Raw genomic sequence first — 26,562 nt, forward strand, 5'->3', positions numbered from 1 at the left:
GTCTGTACTAGCTACAGACTACACCCTCGGCTCCTTGTGTCTGTACTGGCTACAGACTTCACCCTCAGCTCCTTGTGTCTGTACTAGCTACAGACTACACCCTCGGCTCCTTGTGGCTGTACTGGCTACAGACTTCACTCTGGGCCTGATTACGTAAGACTGCGTGGCGTATGAGTCATCACCATTGTGCTGAGGATAGAGGGGAAGGGAGGGGTGGGGTGTGTGTGTGTGTGTGTGTCAAGGTGGAGGCTGGCTGGGCAGAGTGAGCAGCAGCGGAGGTGATGGACGGTGCATTAGGGCTTTCCCCTGTTTTTTTTGTGGACTGGAGAAGAATCCCTACCCAAGCAATATGGCTTTAGTCACCCAGGGGAGAGGCTGTTCCATCAGTATGCCACTGCAGAGCAGGTCGCCTTGTTATGACCCACATATTAAGGCTAATGAGTCTTAAGTGAATATTGACCCGTATAATCCAGCTGATTTCTCTAGCGAGACTTTCTGCCTTCTCTCATTGTTCAAGAGATCTTTTCCATTCTCTCAGTGGTTGTCACACAAGAAGCCCAGGCATGTTCTGCAGCTGTGGAAAGACAGAGTGCCACTGGCACTGGAGCACAGTGGACCTGGGGGGATACATTCAGAAAGGTCAACTGGCTACGACCATAGCACGCTGTGGGGGAAATTAGGACATACTGGTTGAAGGAAAAGGAGAAACAGGAGTTGAAGAAGTAGGAGAGAAATGGGACTATATTAAGAAGGGTGACATGGTGAAATAATATGCACAAAAAGCTATGGTTAACACGTGATTTAAATGTATATCGTTTTATTTTGTATCAGCTTTCTGATACAGCTTTCTGTAATGTTACAAAGCTACAAACGGTGTGTGAGTGAGTCAGAGCTTCAGCACCAGGACTAGGTATGATTCAGGAGCGGGATGGATGCGGGAGCGACAGGGCGGATGAAGAGGTTTGATCTGAGTGGTTATTGAGTCGTGTCCATGGATGATAAGGGAAACTGTCATAAAGGAATGGGAATAGCACGAAAACATAGGAGTGAGAATGAGTCTGTTCCAAGCAAGGGAGCGACAGAGTCGGGATGAGAATGATTATGATACAATGATAACGTAATATGTTTTTTGGTTCTCTCTAGATCTTCAATTGGAGGGTGTTTGGTTGGTACCAAAGGTTACTAGGGTAATGGGCAACGTGGAGCTGTTGAGAATGATACTCTAGGAGGCAGGGAGCAAACATGTACAGTATTTCAATACTACTTCGTAGTATTCATATTTATCAGTCATACGTTATTGATGCAGTATTCCTTTTTTATAAATGTATTTTTATCTCACTCTATCTTAACTTTCCCAAATGATTGGGATTTGACAGAGTTGTGTGTTACCTTTGACATCATGCTACATTATCTGACTGTTCTGTTTCTGACCCCTTTCAATTCTAGATTGTTCTGTGTTTCCTATTTTTCCTCTCTTGTGTCTATACTGTGTCTCCCCCCCCTCTTTCTGTCTCTCTCCCCTTCCTCTAGAAGGCATGAGGCCCTACGTAGATGGACAGTCGCAGGGCCGAACTGGTCTGGTAGCTCAGGAGGGGATTGACTGACACCATCTCCAGGTCCAATGTGTACTCCAGGGGTCCTGTCACGGCCCGGGCTAAAACCAACATTGCGCTGATGTTGTTGATTTGCTGAGGGAGACACAGAGATGATAGTGAGGTTAGTCAGAGTCAGTCACACTACATTAGGCAGAAAAAGTGGGGGTTTGTTTGACATATTTCTCCTAGTCTTCGAAGTCAAGAAGCTTATCTAAGTGTTGTTATGATGCAAGGTTTCAAAACTGCAATACAATACGTTTCTCGGCCTCCACTGTCATCATAAATTCACTAGACTATCATCATATATTCACAAAGTGGATGGGAGGGTGACTCAGACTGGTGCTATACAAGGGTTGTTACACTATATCTGTGCTCACTCTGATGTAGAAGTCTCCGTTGTCGTCTCCAGAGCGGATACGGAAGGTGTTGTAGGCTCCGGGGTAGACGCTGGTGGCCTGGATCTGAAAGATGTCTGAGGGGACGGAGCGTTCCGACGTGATGCTCATGTAGCGGTGGACGATAGAGAAGGGTAGGTCTCGACAGGCTGGCTTGGTCACAGTACAAACACAACGACTAGACACACAGGAGAGAAAAGTAGCAGTTTTTAGTCCTCTCTCTCTCTCTCTCTCTAGTGGTTGAGTTATGAACTACTCTTTTGAACATTTTATCTGGAGGCATGAGCATTTCAGAGGACATATTCATCACTAAATATACAATATTGATGAACAAATATTCTGTTTTAATTTCAATGAAACAGAGTCAAAAGTGAATCATTAAGCCATCTAGTTCATGATGTGAAATTTCAGGAAGTGACTTCCACTACGACAACTCATATACAGTCTCTCTCTGTGAGTGAGTGAGTGAGTGAGTGAGTGAGTGAGTGAGTGAGTGAGTGAGTGAGTGAGTGAGAGAGTGTGAGAGAGAGAGAGAGAGAGAGTGTGAGTGAGAGAGAGAGAGAGAGTGTGAGTGAGAGAGTGTGAGAGAGAGAGTGTGAGTGTGAGTGTGAGTGTGAGTGTGAGTGTGAGTGTGAGAGAGAGAGAGAGAGAGAGAGAGAGAGAGAGAGAGAGAGAGAGAGAGAGAGACTGTATATGAGTCGTGTCGTAGTGGAAGTCACTTCCTGAAATTTGACATCATGAACTAGATGGCTTAATGATTCACTCCGTTTCATTGAAATTAAAACAGAATATTTGTTCATCAATATTGTATATTTAGTGATGAATATGTCCTCTGAAATGCTCATGCCTCTAGATAAAATGTTTCAAAGAGTAGTTCATAACTCAACCACTAGAGGGTATATTGCAATACAGAAGGAGCACTGGCGAACTATCCTCAAACCAAGACGGATTACATACAACTGGATTTGAACAGTGGCCATTTCCCCAAGTAATTTTCTGAAACCTTTTCATAGAGCCAAAACAAGTTGAGGGAAATACACCACTGTCCACACCTGTTATCAATTTAACACTTGTTTCCCTCTTCTAACAGCGTTCTAATTGTACTGGAACACGTTCAACTGAATAGGGCACAGAATTGGACAGAAATATGGAAAAAGTAATTGGAGCAATCTTAGAAATAATGTGAGCTGTGCTCCATGCAGAGCGAGGCTGATGATATGGACAGAGGTTGATAATGGGGGAAAGGTGTGTGTGTGTGTGTGTGTGTGTGTGTGTGTGTGTGTGTGTGTGTGTGTGTGTGTGTGTGTGTGTGTGTGTGTGTGTGTGTGTGTGTGTGTGTGTGTGTAAGCGTGTTTTAATAAATGTTCACTCACTTGTCAGTTATTTGGATGTAAGGGTCCTGACAGAGGTTGGTGTCCACACACTGATAGGCACCGTGGATATTCACACAGGTCTGTCCTGTAGTACACTGGTGCTCTCCGGTCTCACACTCATTTATATCTGGGGGGGAGAGGGATAGAGAAAAGGTTTGGGAAAGGGAAGGTTCGAATACAATACGACACAGAATCTAAATGAATAGAATCGAATCAAGTTGTCCACTTACGAGGACAACGAAAGAACACAGGTAAAATTCGCTGACGTTGAAGTGAAAGACGGGCAAAAGGAGAACAGATGGAGAGAGTGCTTACCCTGGCATAGTCGGGTGCCCAGCAGCTGGTAGCCTTCTGGGCACTGACAGGAGAACTTCCCGGGTTCATTGACACACTGGAACTGGCACAGGTAACTGGAGTAGCTGCACTCGTCTATGTCTGCAGAACGCAGGAGGGAGAGGGAGGGGAACAGCGTTTCAGATCATAGCGCAGCTGTTTTAACCAAGAAAACAGACAGAGAGCTTTTAAATAATGCAAGAAAGAAAGAGATGGTTTTTCTTTTCAGATCGTAGCACTGCGATTTTAATGGCACTATAGAGACAGACAGACAGACAGATCCTCTCACCATTGCAGGCGAAGCCGTCAGGCCCCAACTCGTAGCCCTGGTCACAGCGACAGAGGAAGGTACCGTAGGTGTTATAACACCTCTGCTGACAGGGGGCGCCCATGTCACACTCATTCACATCTGGAAGGAGGAGGAAAGGGAGAAGTCTATCAGTATATACATTTGAACATCAGTCTGGATAGTGTGGGACTCTGTACTTTTGTCTGGTTGTAGCTATTAGTTTTACCATGACTCTGTGTGTATACAGTATGCGGTATTGCATGTGTGCGTGTCTGACCATGCCTCACCAATACAGGAGCGGTTGTTGCCAGCCAGCTGGAAGCCTGGTTCACACTGACAGGAGAAGGAGCCGGGGACGTTGACACAGCGATGCTGACAGTACCTGTACCTGCACTCATCAATATCTAACAGAACAGATGGAAGGAGAGCATTCAGAAACAGTTCCAGAGAAAGAGGAGATTGCTTTGACCAACCAGGTTGTTATGGTAAAGGAGAATTTGATCCAAGGACTTGCTTGGTTAAATAGAGGTCAAATAACATGCTACAATGACTAAGCTGAACCACAACAATGCAGTGAGACCACAAACAGGGAGTTGGTGTGACTCAGGCCAAGGAGTAGGCTGGTTAGAGAGAGTCCTATGGAGAGTGCTATACATTCTTATCTAGAACCTAAAAGGGTTATTTGGCTGTCCCCATAGGAGAACCATTTGAAGAACCCTTTCTGGTTCCAGGTAGAACAATTTCCCAAGAGGGTTCTAGATGGAACCCAAAAGAGTTCATACGGGGACAGCCAAAGAACCCTTTTATAGAACCCTTTTTAAGAGTATAGTTTGACTTACCAATGCACTCGGTGCCAACCTTGCGGTAACCATCAGGACACTGGCAGGTAAAGGCTCCAGGTGTGTTGATGCACTGCTGGCTGGGCTGGCAGTCATGTTCATCTCTCTCACACTCATTCACATCTGTGTGTGTCATATGGCAATGAAACACATCGTTTTAAGTAACATAGTAAGTTAAGACATTTGATGCACCAACAGCTGAGAATTCCCCACATTGCTGAATTGTTATTCCTGTCTCATGCATTCCCCATCAACAACAACACCTACCACCCCGACCCCAAGGACAACAGGACAAACAGCTCTTTCACCACTCTCCGTCCCATAAAACTAAGAGCAGCTGTCCTCGTGAAATCTACACATTCCAGTAACAGCTATCCATGTACACACACACACACATTATCCCTCCCCTGTCTCATCCTCCAGCCGGTACTCACCCACACAGCTGTCTCCCTGGGGTTCGTAGCCCAGAGGACAGGGGTTGAAGGGCTCTCTGGCGGTGCTCTCCAGGTTGGTCCCAGGCTGGCTGGGGGGGTCCTGGGCTGGGATGACTGAGGCAGAGCGGGGGAGACACAGGTAGCCCCCGTAGTGGTTGAAGCACTTCATCTCACCCTTACAGGCCTCCGGAATGGTCTCACACTCATTTATGTCTGACGGGAGAGAGGGAGAGACGGCTGAAGGAAAAGGACTGAAAGACAGGAGTGGTTTCAAGTTGTAATGCTCTCACTCAGGACACGGACATGGAGACATGAGGATAAGCGAGAGCCTTTACCTTTGCAGTGCTGAGTCTGGGAGTCCCATTGATAACCATCTGTGCATTCCTACAGATAGCAGGAGAGAGAGTCTCATGTACTGTATCATCCAAATAACCTTTCATGTACAGCTATTATATGCACTTTAAATCATGGCTGTCCACTGTCACACCAATAGGATGAGAGGGAGGAGGAGATGATGACACATAGTCATGAGCACAGAGAACAGGTCAGCGGAGGTCAACTGAAAAGAGAAGAGCAGCTGCAGTACAAAAAGGGGTCAAATCATCAGTCTGGTACAAGGTGGGAGGAGGACGAAAAGATAGCAAGGTAGGAGAGAGGGATTGAGAGAGTGAGAGAACGAGAGTCCTGGTTTGCACGCCGAAATACCCATCCTTACCGTGTAGGTGTCACTTTCTGTAGGTGGCTGTGAAATAGCACTGCGGAGGATCACAGACACACACAGGATGGACACACACACGCCCCGCATGCTCACGTACTGACTGGCAGATAGAACAGGATCACACGCGTTAACACACAACACACACTGGCACAGCCGGCGGGTCACACAGGTAACGGCGCCTCAGGTCAGGATGAAAGAAGCTTCCGACTTGTTGTGGTGCTCAGAGCAGTTCAGTGGTGTCTGTAGAGAGGGAAAGGGGAGAGAAAGAGAAAGAGAGAAAGAGAGAGAGAGAAAGAGAGATACTCTGGTGACTAATTGACCTGGGTTGAGAACACTTCAGAAAGAGAGAGAGAGATTCAACAACCTGAGTGGTAAATCATCCACCTCATAAACTTCTCAAAACACTGAGCTGTGTGTTGACATCTTTTCTAAAAGCCAGGCTCAGACACAGAGCAGAGGTCAAGTCAAACAAGTGACATGTGACATTATTTGCTAATCAAACATATTTCCCCCTGAATCCACGCCAGTATTATGGAGAGGAAGTACGTCTCCCCCTGCTGGTGAAAGATAAATATAAGGATGTACTCCATCCATCAGCTAAAAATAAAGAAAAGTCAACAGCAAGGAAATGCTTTCATTATAGCTCTCCACACACAGCCATCTATTTCCCTAGACAGCCCCACTGTAACTGGGACTAGGAATACACACACACACACACACACACACACACACACACACACACACACACACACACACACACACACACACACACACACACACACACACACACACACACACACACACACACACACACACACACACACACACACACACACACACACACACGGAAGCGCCCATACACACACCACACACACACAAGCCCGCTGGGACTTCACATTGAAAACTTGTGGAGGCTGAACCTGCAGTATATCAGAGTGGGCCACTAAACACAGTAACCCTGTAAGAGGTCCAAAATCTCAGGGTATTATCTGTCAATTTCAAGACATTACTTTCCGTTCTCCCAGATGCCGCAGGCTCTTAGACAGGTATCTGCTCTGTTCATCCATCTACATCACTGTTACTAGTACCACATAATCCATTGTTGTCTTTATCTGAGCCTGGCTTCATTCATCATCATGGCTAGTGTTATTAATCACCGAAGTACTGCATATGGAGGTGGAGAAGTATACAGACAGGGCTTTGCTGCCTCTTTCAGGAGAACCCAACCATCCTCCATGTAATGTTCTTGGCACGAGGAAGCACAGCTGTTTAAGTAGAACATGTACCTAGACAAATAAATCCTCAATTCCAGCTCCCCATTTCTGAGTAACCGTTGTTCTTGCAAAACTGTCAGCAGAGGCTCCAGACAGAATAGATGAAGAGGAAAGTTATAATCACTGCTTTCTTTATACGTGTACACACACACATGCACGCACGCGCACGCACACACTTTAAATATTTTATTGAATCCACCAATCACATTACATCACAAAGGACCCATTTCAAGAGTCACTCACGTGAACAAAAAGAGCTTCTCCTCCACACAGCTAGGTGGCCCATAACTGCCGAAACAGAGAAGTACCTAGCCACATCTACTGTACATGCACACACCTACACACACGCAAACCTCATGCCGAGTGTGTTGGCTATTATGCTAATTAACAAAAAAAGAAGCCACAGAGTGACGTGCGTGCCCACACGTAAATACTGTCTTACATCACACTCCAAATGTAGCCTTACCTTCGCTCTGAAGCACCAAAACCAAGAGCAGATGTTCCACTAAGTTCCCAGGACAAGTACCCACTCAGTACACACAATGCACTTGTCACACAACTTCACAATATTTCATACACTCACAAAAGTCTTATAGTGGGCCTTGCGTCATATCATCTTCAATAGGTCTGCATCATAAGCAGGAGGACACTTATATACAGCCCCGATATGAGGACACGTCAGTATCCTTGTGTAGACACTGTGGTACTCTTACAGCCAGGGCGGGGGGATCTGACCTAAAACCACCAAAAAACAAAAACTGTCCGCCCGAGTCCACTCAGTCACCCAGGACTGTGGGCAGCAGGGAGACGTGGGTATGTACTGCCCCGCCACCGCTGAACAGTGAGCACCAAGTGGTGTTTGGACCTCTGGAATGCCCGTGGCAAGGATGTGGGCTGCAGTTCCCAGTAGGGATACCCTACTATCAGTGTTTCCCAGAGTATCAGGTTCTGGGAAAGCCCCCCATGGTTCATGTAGGACAGCTGCTGCCAACCCTACAACCTCTGGTCTCTGAGTGGGCGGATGGTTCGTCACTCTGACAGCCCTCCACAGGTCAACCACTGGTCTGTTCTTTGTTTGTGGTTCTGGTAAAGACAAGCGTTGTTGAAGAAATATATGATTTCCTTGACTGTCATTGAAATGGAATTACAGTTGTATGACTAAAGGAAAATGGGTAGCGTGACAAACTTGCCATTTAACAGAAGTGTAGAACCACGTATTTTACCATTTTTCACAGAAATATATATATATATAAAGTTAAAGTCGGAAGTTTACATACACCTTAGCCAAAAACATTTAAACTCAGTTTTTCACAATTCCTGACATCGAATCCTTGTAAAAATTCCCTGTCTAGGTCAGTTAGGATCACCACATAATTTTAAGAATGAAATGTCAGAATGATAGCAGATAGAAGGATTTATTTCAGCTTTTATTTCTTTCATCACATTCCCAGTGGATCAGAAGTTTACATACACTAAATTAGTATTTGGTAGCATTGCCTTTAAATTGTTTAACTTGGGTCAAACATTTCAGGTAGCCTTCCACAAGATTGCCACAATAAGTTGGGTGAATTTTGGCCCATTCCTCCTGACAGAGCTGGTGTAACTGAGTCAGGTTTGTAGGCCTCCTTGCTCGCACACACTTTTTCAGTTCTGCCCACATATTTTCTATATGATTCAGGTCAGGGCTTTGTGATGGCCACTCCAATAACGTGGCTTTGTTGTCCTTAAGCCAGTTTGCCACAACTTTGGAAGTATGCTTGATCATTGTCCACTTGGAAGACCCATTTGCAACCAAGCTTTAACTTCCTGACTGATGTCTTGAGATGTTGCTTCAATATATCCACATAATTTTCCTACCTCATGATGCCATCTATTTTGTGAAGTCCCGCCTGCAGCAAAGCACCCCCACAACATGATGCTGCCACCCCTGTGCAAGCCTCCCCCTTTTTCCTCCAAACATAACAATGGTCATTATGGCCAAACAGTTCTATTTTTGTTTCATCATACCAGAGTACATTTCTCCAAAAAGTACAATCTTTGTTCCCATGAGCAGTTGCAAACCGTAGTCTGGCTTTCTTTTATGGCAGTTTTGGAGCAGTAGCTTCTTCCTTGCTGAGTGGCCTTTCAGGTCATGTCGATATAGGACTCGTTTTACTGTGGATATAGAAACTTTTGTACCTGTTTCCTCCAGCATCTTCACAAGGTCCTTTGCTGTTGTTATAGGATTGATTTTAACTTTTCGCACCACAGTACGTTCATCTCTAGGAGACAGAACGCGTCTCCTTCCTGAGCAGTTTGACGGTTGCGTGGTCCCATGGTGTTTATACTTGCGACTATTGTTTGTACAGATGAACGTGGTACCTTCAGGCATTTGGAAATGGCTCCCAAGGATGAACCAGACTTGTGGAGGTCTACAATTCTTTTTCTGAGGTCTTGGCTGATTTATTTTGATTTCCCCATGATGTCAAGCAAAGAGACACTGAGTTTGAAGGCAGGCCTTGAAATACATCCACAGTTACACCTCCAATTAACCTAAAGGATGTCAGTTAGCCTATAAGAAGCTTCTAAAGCCATGACATAATTTTCTGGAATTTTCCTAGCTGTTTAAACTTCTGATCCACTGGAATTGTGATGCAATTTTTTTGCTTTTTAATGCGTTTGAGCCAATCAGTTGTGTTGTGACAAGTTAGCAGTGGTATACAGAAGATAACCCTATTTGGTAAAAGACCAAGCCCATATTATGGCAAAAACAGCTCAACTAAGCAAAGAGAAACGACAGTCCATCATTACCTTAAGACATGAAGGTTAGTCAATGCGGAAAAATTCAAGAACCTCGAAGTGCAGTCGCAAAAATCATCAAGCGCGATGATTAAACTTGCTCTCATGAGGACCGCCACAGGAAAGGAAGACCCAGAGTACCTCTGCCGCAGAGAACAAGTTAATTAGCGTTCCCAGCCTCAGAAATTGCAGCCCAAATAAATGCTAAGAAGAGACTTGCTTTGGATCAAGAAACACAAGCATTGGACATTAGACACGTGGAATTCTGTCCTTTGGTCTGATAGGTCTAAATTTGAGGATTTTGGTTCTAACTTCCGGGTTTTTGTGAGACGCCGAGTGGGTGAACGGATGATCTCCACATGTATAGTTCCCACCGTGAAGTATGGAGTAGGCGGTGTGATGTGCTTTGCTGGTCACACTGTCATTGATTTAATTAGAATTCAATTCACAATTAACCAGCATGGCTAGCAATACGCCATCCAATCTGGTTTGCGCTTGGTGGGACTATCATTTGTTTTACAACAGGACAATGACCCAACACACCTCCAGGCTGTGTAGTTGGCTATTTGGCCAAGAAGGAGAGTGATGTATTGCTGTATCAGATGACCTGGCCTTCACAATCATCAGTCCTCAACCCAATTGAGATGGTTTGGGATGAGTTGGACCGCAGAGTGAAGGAAAAGCAGCCAACAAGTGCTCAACATATGTGCAAACTCCTTCAAGACTGTTGGAAAAGCATTCCAAGTGAACCTGGTTGAGAAAATGCCAAGAGTGTGCAAAGTTGTCATCAAGGCAAAGGATGGCTATTTTGATTAATCTCAAATATAAAACATATTAAAAATAACACTTTTTTGATTACTACATGATTCCATATGTGTTATTTCATAGTTTTAATGTCTTCACTATTATTCCACAATGTAGAAAATAGTAAAAATAAAGAAAAACCATCACTGTGTTCCAATGGCACGTTGTGTTAGCTAATCCAGGTTTATCATTTTAAAAGGCTAATTGATCATTAGAAAATGATTTTGCAATCATGTTAGCACAGCTGGAAACTGTTGTTCTGATTAAAGAAGCAACAAAACTGTCCTTCTTCAGCCTAGTTGAGTATCTGGAGCATCAGCATTTTTGGGTTTGATTACAGGCTCAAAATGGCCAGAAACAAAGACCTTTCTTCTGAAAATCATCAGTCTATTCTTGTTCTGAGAAATGAAGGCTATTCCATGCAAGAAATTGCCAAGAAACTGAAGATCTCGTCCAACTACTATTCCCTTCACAGTATAGTGCAAACTGGTTCTAACCAGAATAGAAAGAGTGGGAGGCCCCTGTGCACAACTGAGCAAGAGGACAAGTACATTATTATTATTTTTACCCCCTTTTTCTCCCCAATTTCATGGTATCCAATTGTTTTTAGTAGCTACTATCTTGTCTCATCGCTACAACTCCTGTACAGGCTCGGGAGAGACGAAGGTTGAAAGTCATGCGTCCTCCGATACACAACCCAACCAAGCCGCACTGCTTCTTTACACAGCGCGCATCCAACCCGGAAGCCAGCCGCACCAATGTGTCGGAGGAAACGCCGTGCACCTGGCACTGCGCCCGGCCCGCTACAGGAGTCGCTGGTGCGCGATGCCGGCCTTCTAGGCAGAGTAGCAAAGAAAAAGCCAAATCTCAGACTTGCTCATCTTAATATTTTCTTTTTATTGGCCAAAAAACACAGACACGACAGAGGAACTCTGCCTAGAAGGCTAGCATCGCGGAGGAGTCGCCTCTTCACTGTTGAAGTTGAGACTGGTGTTTTGCAGGATTTGCAGATTGGCCTAGCCAATCGGGTGATTGTGGAGGCCAGGTCATCTGACACAGCACTCCAACACTCTCCTTTTTGGTCAAACAGCCTGTACACAGCCTGGAGGTGTGTTGGGTCATTCTCCTGTTGAAAAACAAATTATAGTCCCACTAAGCGCAAACCAAATGGGATGGCGCATCGCTGCATAATGATGTGGTAGCTATGCAGGTTAAGTGTGTCTTGCATTCTAAATAAATCAAAGACAGTGTCACCAGCAAAACACCCCAACACCATCACACCTCATCCTCCATGCTTCACGGTGGGAACCAGACATGCGGAGATCATCCGTTCACCTACTATGCGTCTCACAAAGACACGGCGGTTGGAACGTTTCTTGGCCCAAGCAAGTCTCTTCTTCTTATTGGTGTCCTTTAGTATTGGTTTCTTTGCAGCAATTCGACCATGAAGGCCTGATTCACACAGTCTCCTCTGAACAGTTGATGTTGCGAAGTGTCTGTTACTTGAACTCTGTGAAGCATTTATTTTGGCTGCAATTTCAAGACTGGTAACTCTAATGAACTTGTCCTCTGCAGCAGAAGTAACTCTGAGTCTTCCTTTCCTGTGGTGGTCCTCATGAGAAACAGTTTCATCATAGCGCTTGATGTTTTTTTTTCTGCATTGGCTGACCTTCATGTCTTAAAATCGTTTCTCTTTGCTTATTTGAGCCATAAAATGGACTTGGTCTTTTACCAAATAGGGCTATCTTCTGTATACCACCACTAACTTGTCACAACACAACTGATTGGCTCAAATCAATCAATCAATCAAATTCATTTATAAAGCCCTTATTACATCAGCTGATGTCACAAAGTGCTGTACAGAAACCCAGCCTAAAACTCCCAACAGCAAGCAACGCAGGTGTAGAAGCATTAACCTTTACAGGATCGGTGTCACCCCGCGGGATGGTTGAGCTAACGTAGGCTAATTTGATTAGCATGAGGTTGTAAGTAACAAGAACATTTCCCAGGACATAGATAAATTTGATATGGGCAGAAAGCTTAAATTCTTGTTAATCTAACTGCACTGTCTAATTTACAGTAGCTATACCATGCTATCGTTTGAGGAGAGTGCACAGTTATGAACTTCAAAATATATCAATAAACCAATTAGGCACATTTGGGCAGACTTGATACAACATTTTGAAAAGAAATGCAATGGTTCATCGAATCAGTTTAATACTTTGCACATACACTGCTCCCATCTAGTGTCCAAAATCGACATTACGCCTAACATGAAATAGTACATTGTGACCTTTCCTCTTTCATTTCAAAGATAACGGAACAAAAAATAAGAAAGAAACCCATTTTTTTCTTCGTTTTACCTTTTACCAGATCAAATGTGATACATTATCCAACATTAGTTTATTTCCACAAACTTCACAGTGTTTCCTTTCAAATGGTATCAAGAATATGCATATCCTTGCTTCAGGTCCTGAGCTACAGGCAGTTAGATTTGGGTATGTCATTTTAAGGGTTGTGATCATTATGAAGGAAAGAAATTCCACAACTTAACTTTTCACAGGGCACACCTGTTAATTGAAATGCATGAAGCTGGTTGAGAGAATGCCAAGAGTGTGCAAAGCTGTCATCAAGGCAAAGGGTGGCTACTTTGAAGAATCTCAAATATAAGAAAATATATTTGATATGCTTAACACTTTTTTTTCTACAATGTAGAAAATAGTAAAAAAAATGTAATTAAATTTAAAAAAAAAACTTGAATGAATAGGTGAGTCCAAACATTTGACTGGTACTGTGTATATATATATATATATATATATATATATATATATATATATATACAGTGCCTTCGGAAAGTATTCAGACCCCTTTACTTTTTCCAAATTTTGTTAGCTTACAGCCTTGTTCTAAAATTGATTAACTGGTTTATTTTCCCTCATCAATCTACACAAAATAACCCAGAATGACAAAGCAAAAACAGGTTTTTAGAAATGTTGGCTAAAAAAAATTAAATATTACATTTACATAAGTATTCAGACCCTTTAGTCAGTACTTTGTTGAAGCATCTTTGGCAGTAATTACAGCCTCGAGTATTCTTGTGTATGACGCTACAAGCCTGGCACACCTGTATTTGGGGAGTTTCTCCAATTCTTCTCTACAGATCCTCTCAAGCTCTCAGGTTGGATGGGGAGCATTGCTGCACAGCTATTTTCAGGTCTCTTTCAGGTCTCTTGGCTGTGTGCTTAGGGTCGTTGTCCTGTTGTAGGTGAACCTTTGCCCCAGTCTGAGGTCCTGAGCCCTCTGGAGCAGGTTTTCATCAAGGATCTCTCTGTACTTTGCGCCTTCCACTGTCCATTGCGCCTGCCACTGAAAAACATCCCCACAGCATGATTCTTCAACCACCATGCTCCACTGTAGGGATGGTGCCAGGTTTCTCCACAGCATGATTCTTCAACCACCATGCTCCACTGTAGGGATGGTGCCAGGTTTCTCCACAGCATGATTCTTCAACCACCATGCTCCACTGTAGGGATGGTGCCAGGTTTCTCCACAGCATGATTCTTCAACCACCATGCTCCACTGTAGGGATGGTGCCAGGTTTCTCCACAGCATGATTCTTCAACCACCATGCTCCACTGTTGGGATGGTGCCAGGTTTCTCCACAGCATGATTCTTCAACCACCATGCTCCACTGTAGGGATGGTGCCAGGTTTCTCCACAGCATGATTCTTCAACCACCATGCTCCACTGTAGGGATGGTGCCAGGTTTCTCCACAGCATGATTCTTCAACCACCATGCTCCACTGTAGGGATGGTGCCAGGTTTCTCCACAGCATGATTCTTCAACCACCATGCTCCACTGTAGGGATGGTGCCAGGTTTCTCCACAGCATGATTCTTCAACCACCATGCTCCACTGTAGGCATGGTGCCAGGTTTCTCCACAGCATGATTCTTCAACCACCATGCTCCACTGTAGGGATGGTGCCAGGTTTCTCCACAGCATGATTCTTCAACCACCATGCTCCACTGTAGGCATGGTGCCAGGTTTCTCCACAGCATGATTCTTCAACCACCATGCTCCACTGTAGGGATGGTGCCAGGTTTCTCCACAGCATGATTCTTCAACCACCATGCTCCACTGTAGGCATGGTGCCAGGTTTCTCCACAGCATGATTCTTCAACCACCATGCTCCACTGTAGGCATGGTGCCAGGTTTCTCCACAGCATGATTCTTCAACCACCATGCTCCACTGTAGGGATGGTGCCAGGTTTCTCCACAGCATGATTCTTCAACCACCATGCTCCACTGTAGGGATGGTGCCAGGTTTCTCCACAGCATGATTCTTCAACCACCATGCTCCACTGTAGGGATGGTGCCAGGTTTCTCCACAGCATGATTCTTCAACCACCATGCTCCACTGTTGGGATGGTGCCAGGTTTCTCCACAGCATGATTCTTCAACCACCATGCTCCACTGTAGGGATGGTGCCAGGTTTCTCCACAGCATGATTCTTCAACCACCATGCTCCACTGTAGGGATGGTGCCAGGTTTCTCCACAGCATGATTCTTCAACCACCATGCTCCACTGTAGGGATGGTGCCAGGTTTCTCCACAGCATGATTCTTCAACCACCATGCTCCACTGTAGGGATGGTGCCAGGTTTCTCCACAGCATGATTCTTCAACCACCATGCTCCACTGTAGGCATGGTGCCAGGTTTCTCCACAGCATGATTCTTCAACCACCATGCTCCACTGTAGGGATGGTGCCAGGTTTCTCCACAGCATGATTCTTCAACCACCATGCTCCACTGTAGGCATGGTGCCAGGTTTCTCCACAGCATGATTCTTCAACCACCATGCTCCACTGTAGGGATGGTGCCAGGTTTCTCCACAGCATGATTCTTCAACCACCATGCTCCACTGTAGGCATGGTGCCAGGTTTCTCCACAGCATGATTCTTCAACCACCATGCTCCACTTCATGGTGCCAGGTTTCTCCACAGCATGCTCCACATGCTCCAGGGATGGTGCCAGGTTTCTCCACAGCATGATTCTTCAACCACCATGCTCCACTGTAGGGATGGTGCCAGGTTTCTCCACAGCATGATTCTTCAACCACCATGCTCCACTGTAGGGATGGTGCCAGGTTTCTCCACAGCATGATTCTTCAACCACCATGCTCCACTGTAGGGATGGTGCCAGGTTTCTCCACAGCATGATTCTTCAACCACCATGCTCCACTGTAGGGATGGTGCCAGGTTTCTCCACAGCATGATTCTTCAACCACCATGCTCCACTGTTGGGATGGTGCCAGGTTTCTCCACAGCATGATTCTTCAACCACCATGCTCCACTGTAGGGATGGTGCCAGGTTTCTCCACAGCATGATTCTTCAACCACCATGCTCCACTGTAGGGATGGTGCCAGGTTTCTCCACAGCATGATTCTTCAACCACCATGCTCCACTGTAGGGATGGTGCCAGGTTTCTCCACAGCATGATTCTTCAACCACCATGCTCCACTGTAGGCATGGTGCCAGGTTTCTCCACAGCATGATTCTTCAACCACCATGCTCCACTGTAGGGATGGTGCCAGGTTTCTCCACAGCATGATTCTTCAACCACCATGCTCCACTGTAGGCATGGTGCCAGGTTTCTCCACAGCATGATTCTTCAACCACCATGCTCCACTGTAGGCATGGTGCCAGGTTTCTCCACAGCATGATTCTTCAACCACCATGCTCCACTGTAGGGATGGTGCCAGGTTTCTCCACAGCATGATTCTTCAACCACCATGCTCCACTGTAGGGATGGTGCCAGGTTTCTCCACAGCATGATTCTTCAACCACCATGCTCCACTGTAGGGATGGTGCCAGGTTTCTCCACAGCATGATTCTTCAACCACCATGCTCCACTGTAGGGATGGTGCCAGGTTTCTCCACAGCATGATTCTTCAACCACCATGCTCCACTGTAGGGATGGTGCCAGGTTTCTCCACAGCATGATTCTTCAACCACCATGCTCCACTGTAGGGATGGTGCCAGGTTTCTCCACAGCATGATTCTTCAACCACCATGCTCCACTCTAGGGATGGTGCCAGGTTTCTCCACAGCATGATTCTTCAACCACCATGCTCCACTGTAGGGATGGTGCCAGGTTTCTCCACAGCATGATTCTTCAACCACCATGCTCCACTGTAGGGATGGTGCCAGGTTTCTCCACAGCATGATTCTTCAACCACCATGCTCCACTGTAGGGATGGTGCCAGGTTTCTCCACAGCACGATTCTTCAACCACCATGCTCCACTGTAGGGATGGTGCCAGGTTTCTCCACAGCACGATTCTTCAACCACCATGCTCCACTGTAGGGATGGTGCCAGGTTTCTCCAAAGCACGATTCCTCAACCACCATGCTCCACTGTAGGGATGGTGCCAGGTTCCTCCAGACGTTACGCTTGGCATTCAGGCCAAATAGTTCAATCTTGATTTCATCAGACCAGAGAATGTTGTTTCTCATAGTCTGAGAGTCTTTATTTGCCTTTTGGCAAACTCCAAGCAGGCTGTCATGTGCCTTTTACTAGGAGTGGCTTCCGCCTGGCCACTCTATCATAAAGGCCTAATTAGTTCAGTCCTGCAGAGATGGTTGTCGAACTGAAAGGTTATCCCATCTCCACAGAGGAACTCTAGAGCCCTGTCAGAGTGACCATCGGGTTCTTGGTCACATCCCTGACCAACGCCCTTAACCCCCGATTACGCAGTTTGCCAGGACGGCCAGCTCTAGGAAGAGTCTTGGTGGTTCCAAACTTCTTCCATTTAAGAATGATGGAGGCCACTGTATTCTTGGGGACCTTCAACACTGCAGACATTTCTTGGTACCCTTCACCAGATCTGTGCCTCGACACAATCCTGTTTCGGAGCTCTACGGACAATTCCTTCGACCTCATGGCTTGGTTTTTGCTCTGACATGCACTGTCAACTCCGGGACCTTATGTAGACAGGTGTGTGCCTTTCCAAATCATGTAAAATCAATTGAATTTATCACAGGTGGACTACAATCAAGTTGTAGAAACATCACAATGATGATCAATGGAGACAGGATGCACCTGAGCTCAATTTCGAGTCTCATAGGAAAGGGTCTGAATTCTTATGTAAAATAAGATATTTCTGTTTAAACCTGTTTTCACTTTGTCATTATGAGTGATTGTGTGTAGCTTGCTGAGGATTTCTTTTGTATTTAGTACATTTTAGAATAAGGCAGTAATGTAAAAAATGTGTGGAAAAAGTCAAGGGGTCTGGAAACTTTACTTGGTTGAACAAGGAATTCAACTACTCTTGGGGGACAATGTGATGTCTTTAATTGGCCCAGGTGCTTACTTATGTTATTGGCATCAGTAGTATGTTAACTCGTGCAACATGAGGCATCACTCTCCCTGAATCCACACCATCAGCAGAATGACTAAGCAAAATATCCACAGGGTCAAAAAGAAATGACCTCATGGGGACTAGGCAAAACACACAGCGAGACCACACACACAGTTATACACACACACACAACTACATCTACACACACCGGTGGGAGAGCCAACCAGAGATGGTCCTGTCTTGAGATGTGCATACTGTACATAGCCAGCTTTGTTCTGTTCTGCTCAGTAGTGCATGGATTTGCTCTCTCCCTAACATGGTGGCCCGGTGGGCTCAAGTTGTGCTCTGCTCCCCTCGCTGCACTGAACCTGCCACCCAGAGGCCAGAACGTCTTACATGTGATACCACTGAACTCCTGTGATGGGAGATTTCTCTCACATTGCCAGACAGTAGCTCGGCAGAAAAACACATAACAGTTCCCTATGGAGTTAGCCTGTTGTCCCATTAGCACAGGGCGGCAGTCTGTTGGGGAGTACATTGCTGTAGTAAATGGATGAGGTGAGGCGTGCCGAGGGCAGGAGATAATGGACACAGGGTGGGTCAGAGGGGGGAGTTTGGTCCTCTGGGGTGCAACTCTCTGACCCTCCTTGGCATGCTTCTGCGCTTTCCCCTGAATCACTGTAGTCATTCCAGCCTCATGCAGGCCTATGAACGGACTATTCTTTCTGTCAAATGTTAGTTATTAAGAGTATATAAACAAAGCGATAAAATGGGGCCCTGCTCTGCACAGAAGTGGTACGTATGTAACAGAGTGGGAAGGCAGTGTCCTGCACTGTGATGGTGTGTGTATATAGGAGTGAGAGTGTATACAGGGTGTGTTTAGTGCACCTGTCTCTCTAGTTTGATGTGGATGTCTTAGTGTGACCATATGGTAAAGAAGGCCTGGCTGCTCTTCCTCACACTAATGGAAGACTTTCCAACAAACAAATCCTGAACTTAAGGTTCTCTCTTAACTGACCATGTTGTCTGGCAGGATTTGTCATGCAAAAGGTTCGCAGGGGATATTAATAGACTTTGCGATTGTGACATTAAATAGTTGTGAAATAGTAGTTGGATCTGTAAGAGAGTTTTGTAATACATTTCCATTAACAAATACACCTACTATATTACACATGCTCTCTGTCCCTCCCTCCCTTCCTCTCCCTCTCTAACACACACACATACACAAGGGCAGGGCCTTGCCACCTCAGCTCTTGTAAGGATTGAACTGCAGCTGTGGAGGTTGAGAGGAGAGAATGGTTTAACTGTGACGTGTCCACCCCCTTCAGGAGCAAACAGAGGGTCAGAGGCATTACACACTTTTTTTCCCTTTTCTTTGTGACACACACACTTGGTTACTCACTCGCAAACACTCTCGTAGACACCCCCCCCCCCCCAAATCGCTCTTTCAAACCTGCACACACTGTCATTGTAAAACATGGTGAACTCACAGACAAGTCTTATTTCCTGTGTGATCTTCTTCTTCTTGCTATCTTCAGGTCCCTAGTTTGTGTCCCTGTTGCTCTGTGCTCGATGTGCTGTTCTAGTCCGCTGGTGGTGGTAGTCCCTGGTGTGTTGTGAGCATGAAGAGCTGAAGTGGTCCTTCTGTCTGTCCTGCTCCTGCCTCTATGGCCCTGAGAGAGTGAGTGGGGAGATCGACAGCTGGAGCAGCTGAATGCATGCAGGGGAGGGAGAGAGAAAAAGAGAGAAGGAGAGAAGGACAGCCCATTTCTACCCCCACTCTGGCCCCCTGCACTGCCATCCTCCACCCTCCCACCGACCCCCTCCCTGACCCCCCAGGATGCAAATTCCTGGTCTGCGGCCCAAATTCCAAATCTGTCCAAATCACAGGCGGAACAACAACTTGCATAGATTCACACACATACTCCCACCTCCCCCCTGTGCCCCCACTCACTGGTCACGCAACACACCTGGTTTCATTTCAAATCACCCTCCACAGCTTCACAACTCACTCCCCCACTCACCCCCCATCTATCTATCTATCCTTACCTCCCCCATCTTTTTCTCTCTTTCTGTACAGCCACTTAGTTTCCTTCACTCTCATCCAATCTGACACAGACAGATATTTATAGCTTGGGAGAGAAGTTGGTGGAATGTGGACAAAAAAAATTGCGAAGGAGAGAGAGAAAGAGACAAGCCCTCTTGGAAAAGTGGTTAGCTTTTCTAACTACCAATAAATATTTAAACTGGAGGTCCTTTCTGGATGATATACAGAGACTGACATGTTTATATGTAAAAGCATGGAAAGAGTGACTGAAGTAATCATCCATTTCTTCAAGCGGTTTTGTTGTAACTACAGTACTACTACTTTGGCAACACAGTATCTCTTCTAACAATTACATGAAAGCTGTGTACTCCAGGACAGCTCTACAACCGTATACAGACAGAGAAATATGTTCATCCTCTTTACAATATTATTATCGAAGTGTCTAAATTGTTAGTTATAATTTCACATTCCTAGTTGACAAGGAAATGAGCAGTGTCATTATTGTTATTACACACACCTAATCATGGGTTGCTTGTGTGTGTGTGTGTGTGTGTGTGTGTGTGTGTGTGTGGGGGGGGGGAGTTGTCGTCGCAGGAGACATCACTGTCAGAAATCCCCAACCCTCCCCCAGCTGACAAATTGCGCCCCCTCCCGTTGCTGCTACCCAACCCCCAGTGGCCACACACAGACACAATTCACTACGGTCTTCTCATTTCATAATCCACTCAGGTTTATTTTTACTATGCAGATGCATTCCCAATATAGTCATTACCAATATTCATTCATCCATACTGGGCTGTATGAGATTCTAACCACTCCCTTGGCATATTAAAACTGTGAAAGATCTAAGCGTTATATTAAACCAAAAGGGTCCCAACACCTGCAGCTGCTGTCAGTTTTTAAATCGTAGTACTTTGCATCTGACATTGTAACACAAGCACTCACAACATATGCCCAAATACACACCTTATCTCCTTCACAGATCTGCATTACAATCAGCACAGAGACACCGTCGGTATAAAATTAGTTGACTTTATTTACAATAAAAATGAGGTGATATACATGATGACATCGCAAAGTAGGTCGTCAGAAGAGACAGAGGGGGGAAAAACTGCATAACGGCATGAAGGACGGAGAAATGTGGGCACTGTCATTAGAGGAGGAAGGCATCTGACAGACAGAGCGGAGGATTTACATGATGACTGCAGACAGAAAGAGGGAAAGAAGACATGACTCCGATATAAAAGAGGACAGAAAGCTCCCGAGTAGATAGTTGAGCGAGGTCTACGTCTCAGTCATGGTACATTTTGAGGATGCAGCTTTTTATCACTCCCATGTACCTGTCCCACACTACCTGGTGTCTGAGAGAGAGGAGGAAGAGAGAAGAAGACAAATTCTCATTATGAGAACTGGCCAAGGTTCCTAATATGGAGCGATTCTTTGTTAATTCACTTTAAGGAGAGGCCTATGTTTTAATATGGTTGTCTGATGAATATGTCTTTGCTGAGTGTGTCGTGGTGCAGGGTTGTGTAAACCGTTAACTACATTCCAGAATGGCTGCGCTAGAAACAAGGTAACTATAGTTTAAAGAAACGTGGAGAGAGATGCAGTGACACCCACTGGTGACAACTGGGATGTGAATATGAAGAAAAACAGAAAACAGCCTGTGACCTTGATGAGTGCCAGACAGCACAATATGCATAACAATTATATTATACTCACTTGAATGTGTCGAGTACGTGTGCAGAGTTAGTGTAGTGAGTGAGGTAGAGTCTCATGTCTCCTGCTGTCCATTTGTCTGACCGACACGGCTCAATGAACTGGCAGGGAGGGATGGGGAAAGATGACAGTCTCATGAGCAGCAGAAATGTCTGTAGACCTTATTGGCCTCGTAACCCAGAGTCAGTGTTGAATATGGAGACGAAAGATGTACTACTACACTACTAATGATTTATAAATGTACCTTTTCCACCAGATCAATGAAGAAGTCTCTGACTTCTTTTGTGTTGGTTAGTTTGGCAGCAATGTTGACAAGGCCTCTGGAGAGATTCTTAGAGAGAAGAGTTTGTTTCAAATATTTATCAAATAATGAAAAGCTTTTTGATACTGCAGTTTAGAAATAATTAAACTCAAGTGAACTGATTGAATTAGACAATGTACATGCACATTTGACCCCATATAACCATGGTTACCACAATTATTATTGACTGATTTACAGATTGTTGTAGTAGGCTGGACATCACCAATGAAACTGGGTGATGTCCAGCCATGTTGGATAAACACAAGCATGTGTTGTCATTCACCTTGAAGTTGGCTTCCATCTCATTAAATGCTTTGGTCTTCCCCCGGAGAGCCGTGCACACCAAACTGAGTGGAGCAGAGGGGACGAGAGAAAACAGGAGCAAGGGCATGAGGGACCTTACCAAATATTATCATTCATAATAATAGAACACACATAATATGGAGAGAAATAAAAATCTTTGTGAATTCTTGACAGAAACTTAAAAAAAAAACAATCAATAACATACACATCAGGCGATCAATAACAAATCAACCACACTCTCATGCCTCTTGTGCTGGTCCAGCAGATCCCTGTCAGTGATTAAAATCTTCAGTTCTTTTAGATCTTGTAAGAACTCCTTCTCAAGATCCACGTCCATGTCTTCCACCATGTTATCTGAGAAGACAAAACTACTTCAGACCTCTGATGTTGCCATATTATATTACAGTGCTGGGATCGTATAATTGTTTGCAGAACTTCAATTATAATGCGGGTCTCATAGGGAATCAGGACTGACTGCACTGTACAACTGCAGATCTGATAGACCAGGGAATCACCCAATGCTCCCACTGTCCAGTTGCTGATGAGCTGCCCTGCACAGAAGGCAAAGTCCTGGAATGTAAGATAGTGCAGCTTCTTCTTCCCCGTCTCAAAGCGATTATTGGCAAAGAAAACGATGGCAGCGTAATCCCTGAGAAGAGGAGACACAGGGGAGTTTTATTAAAACAACAGATAGATACAAGATTTAAATTCCACTATTTTCTACTCTTACCTGGCCAGCTTGTCAGAGAGAAGGAAGTGCTGACGAATGTTCTCCACCAGGGGTCCCTTCAGTTCCTCCACAACTTTGAATACACGCTTGAAGTTATCAAACTAGGAGAAAAAGGTGATAGTTCAGATAATTCAGAAGTCCCCATGTAGAAAAACAGTTACATTTGGCCTTAAAATTGCAGTGTCTAGAGCTCTGTAGCTCATAGAATCTGTACAGGCAGGACAGTTTCACTAATGTAACAGGTCAGAGATATAGTCATTGTTATTGGGAGAGTCCGTCTTAGGTTTTTGCTACCTGCCGCCTGCAGCTCTTCAGTGTGACACCAGTCTTTGCACTGACGTCATCAAGGTCCTTCTTGGTCCCCTTTGAGAGCTTCTTCCCAAGGACCTCTCGCACAAACACGCTATCGAATGCATAGTACCTTTACACAGAGGAGAGACAGACAGATTAGGTGACGTTTAAGCCAGAGGAAGATAAGATATAAAGATGTGTATCGGGAGTTGGTAGAGCACCTCTCTATGAGCATGACCTGGCGATGCGGTGGGATCTGGAACAACAACTGATTGGCCAGCTTGACAGGGCTGTGTAGGAGGCGCTCACACATCTGGAAGGTTCTGTACTGGTCCATGGTGTCACTGTGCAGAACTTCAGCACTGGCCTCACACCCCTCCAATACCCCTCCCTCCATACGAACCTTCACTGCATCATTCACTGAGGATGGGGCAGACAGGTAACAGGATTCACGGTTTACATCATAGAGAATTTGATTAAATAACTTTGATGGATGACTGTGTCTAGTATATCTATGTGTGCGAGTTGGTTAATGTTGTGGCCCAAACCTGTGTAGCCATCCAGCCATAGCTGATACACTTCCTCATCCATAATGGTGGTGTTAACCACAAACACATCAAGTTCAACTGACATCTATGCAGAAACAAGAACAATTGTTTTAATAAGCTTCAAAGTTTTCATTTCACTTGTCACATTACCTGTGGAATATCATTAACCATAACTACTGTACTAAGTTATCAAGTCAAGGTAGCTAGCTACTTATTATATTAACTAAAGCTACATACATTATCTGACTAAACAAGAAGATACTTACCCTTTTAAATTATAGTTCCAATATTCTATATTGTTATACTGCAAGTTTTTTAAACTAGGAGTAATAATCCATAGGCTGTCCAGAATTGGTAAATGAACGTTGGTTAAAGTGGCTAGCGAGTTGACCAGCGATTAACACCCAAGATAAACAGGTGAAATATGAATTAGTATCTAAAAACATATCGGATAATAACCTCATAAAAAATATATATTTACTACAGGAGACATTTCCATCCGTTGCTAATGCTGTAGTGATGCCCTTTAAAAAAAAAACAGAAAATACCTGTCAACAACAGACTTGCTTCCATACAGCTGAGCACTTCCGTGTTTTGTCACGCAGATGGAGTCGTAGGTCCTTCTTCTTCTTCGGTAGAGTTTAACGTCGGTTGGCATCCAATATGTGCATTGCCGCCCCCAAATGAATTTTTGTGTACATCACATCCCTTCAATGTTCCCTCAAAAAACTTCACTGAGCAAATGTTAGGTCTGCTGAGAGCAAACTTGAACGTTGCGAAAATTCTGTGCAACTTCCAGCGCACGTTTACTGTGAACCCTGAGGCTGTACCCACTTTAAATTACAGTTTTAACTGTGGCCAAGTAGGCTACTGTGTTTTTTTGATCACAATATAGGCCTAACAGAGTGGCCTAAAATAATAAACTATGGAGAAAATGCATCCCATAACAGTTTAACATGAAAATAGCTGTTCTATCATTCAGCCTACAGTAGCAGTCAATGTGTTGCGTTCAATGTAGGGCTACAATCCATGAGACTTTTGAGAGAAAAAAAAAACATGCAGGGCTTGACATGAACTTTTATCCACTTGTCCGTCAGACAAGGAGGTGACTAAAAATGTTTGTGTTGTTTGATGCAAGAAACCACTTTACAAACTAAAATACATTATTCACATACCATTATTACAGACAATCAGACAAATTATTCTACCCTCTGCCTATTGGCTTATTCAAGCCAGTCTCAAAATACAACACAGCCTCTTTAAGACAGAAATTTACATGTTTTGTGCTCATTGCTGACTACAATTTATCTATAACTGGGCGAATAAGTCACTAACTATCAAAGGATATGAACAAAATGTGCACAGGTGGCTACATGCAGCTCTTGATTTGATCTCAAAACAAGCACATTACTAAAGACCACAGCTGTAAACACAGTCCAGTCCTAAGTAAATGGCACAGATTAATTTATGGCAATGGTCTATTTGCATATAGGCCTACTGCAGCTCTGATTGGTTATGCAGCACCGGTCTGTCTAGACTACAGGCTGTCATGAGCAGTAGAATCCTACTCTGATGCGTTCTGCCTACAAGAAAATCTATTGCATAGTTTGTTTTGTTTTCGGTATGTTGAATTGAAGTAGCTAATATTGCATTTAATCAATCACAATTGCAACAGTAAAGGGAAATGTTGATAGTGTTAACTATCTAACAGGGAAAACTGTAGAAAGTTGAGTGAAGTTCAATCTTATGCTTCTCTCTGTGGGCTTCTGTGCTCTGCACAGCAGTCCTGAATGCACACACACAGCTTAGAGGGAACATTGCATCTATTACACTTTGTGACACAAAAGGGGGAACGGAAAATAAAATACAAATATATTTTTAACTACCTTACACTTACATTTCACTACTTCGACCCTATCTGCCACTGCACCATGCAAAAGGCCTGGGAGAACAGGACACCACCAGTCAACACACCCTGTAACTTTTCTGAAGTCAAATCTGGTATACCCAAATACTTCTCTGCAGCTGCCATCACAACATCTTTTCTCTGTGATTCACGTTCCATTTCTGTGGTACAATTGACAACCATTGCTATGAACGCTAAGAAGCCAACCTTACTGAAGCATATTGTATATCACTCATTGGCCTATCCCTCTGTGCTGGCACAGATCTACTACTCACATGCATCCTCTCAGGATGCCTCACCCTTGACCCATCCTCCTCTACTTTCTTCACGGTCTCAGCATATGACATCTTCTGCACTACTCTAGCCAGCTCAACCTGCCTCTCTCGCACTGGACAATTCTGATCCCGCCTCTACCATACGTCCTATTGGCCAACATGCAATCATTGGAGAATAAACTGGATGAGCTCCGTTCAAGACTATCCTACCAACAGGACATTAAAAACAGTAATATCTTGTGTTTCAC

The 26,562-nt window shown here is 44.7% G+C and overlaps 2 protein-coding genes across 3 annotated transcripts; both read right to left on the reverse strand.

Moving 5' to 3' along the window:
* Nucleotides 1-800: 800 nt before the first annotated feature.
* LOC135526353 (EGF-containing fibulin-like extracellular matrix protein 2) lies at nucleotides 801-19,912 on the reverse strand. 2 transcript variants are annotated; one of them, XM_064954668.1, is made up of 11 exons: nucleotides 19,685-19,912; nucleotides 5,974-6,216; nucleotides 5,594-5,642; nucleotides 5,259-5,471; nucleotides 4,825-4,947; nucleotides 4,273-4,389; nucleotides 3,986-4,105; nucleotides 3,679-3,798; nucleotides 3,364-3,490; nucleotides 1,973-2,168; nucleotides 801-1,688 (listed from the first exon to the last, which is right to left on the reverse strand). In XM_064954668.1, exons 2-11 carry the CDS (start codon nucleotides 6,061-6,063, stop codon nucleotides 1,527-1,529), a joined length of 1,317 nt encoding a protein of 438 aa, XP_064810740.1. In that variant the 5' UTR covers nucleotides 6,064-6,216; nucleotides 19,685-19,912; the 3' UTR covers nucleotides 801-1,526. The 2 variants fall into 2 exon arrangements, with proteins under 2 accessions (XP_064810740.1, XP_064810741.1); XM_064954669.1 differs by lacking the exon at nucleotides 19,685-19,912 and adding an exon at nucleotides 7,717-7,850.
* Nucleotides 19,913-21,259: 1,347 nt separating this feature from the next.
* LOC135526354 (acidic fibroblast growth factor intracellular-binding protein B-like) lies at nucleotides 21,260-24,726 on the reverse strand. Its single transcript, XM_064954670.1, has 11 exons — nucleotides 24,400-24,726; nucleotides 24,134-24,218; nucleotides 23,807-24,005; nucleotides 23,589-23,715; nucleotides 23,295-23,395; nucleotides 23,080-23,213; nucleotides 22,810-22,918; nucleotides 22,545-22,608; nucleotides 22,205-22,291; nucleotides 21,964-22,061; nucleotides 21,260-21,602 (listed from the first exon to the last, which is right to left on the reverse strand). Exons 2-11 carry the CDS (start codon nucleotides 24,216-24,218, stop codon nucleotides 21,533-21,535), a joined length of 1,074 nt encoding a protein of 357 aa, XP_064810742.1. The 5' UTR covers nucleotides 24,400-24,726; the 3' UTR covers nucleotides 21,260-21,532.
* Between the last annotated feature and the right edge of the window lie 1,836 nt (nucleotides 24,727-26,562).

Source organism: Oncorhynchus masou, chromosome 32 (assembly GCF_036934945.1).
Source record: "Oncorhynchus masou masou isolate Uvic2021 chromosome 32, UVic_Omas_1.1, whole genome shotgun sequence".
Taxonomy (NCBI): Eukaryota; Metazoa; Chordata; class Actinopteri; order Salmoniformes; family Salmonidae; genus Oncorhynchus; species Oncorhynchus masou.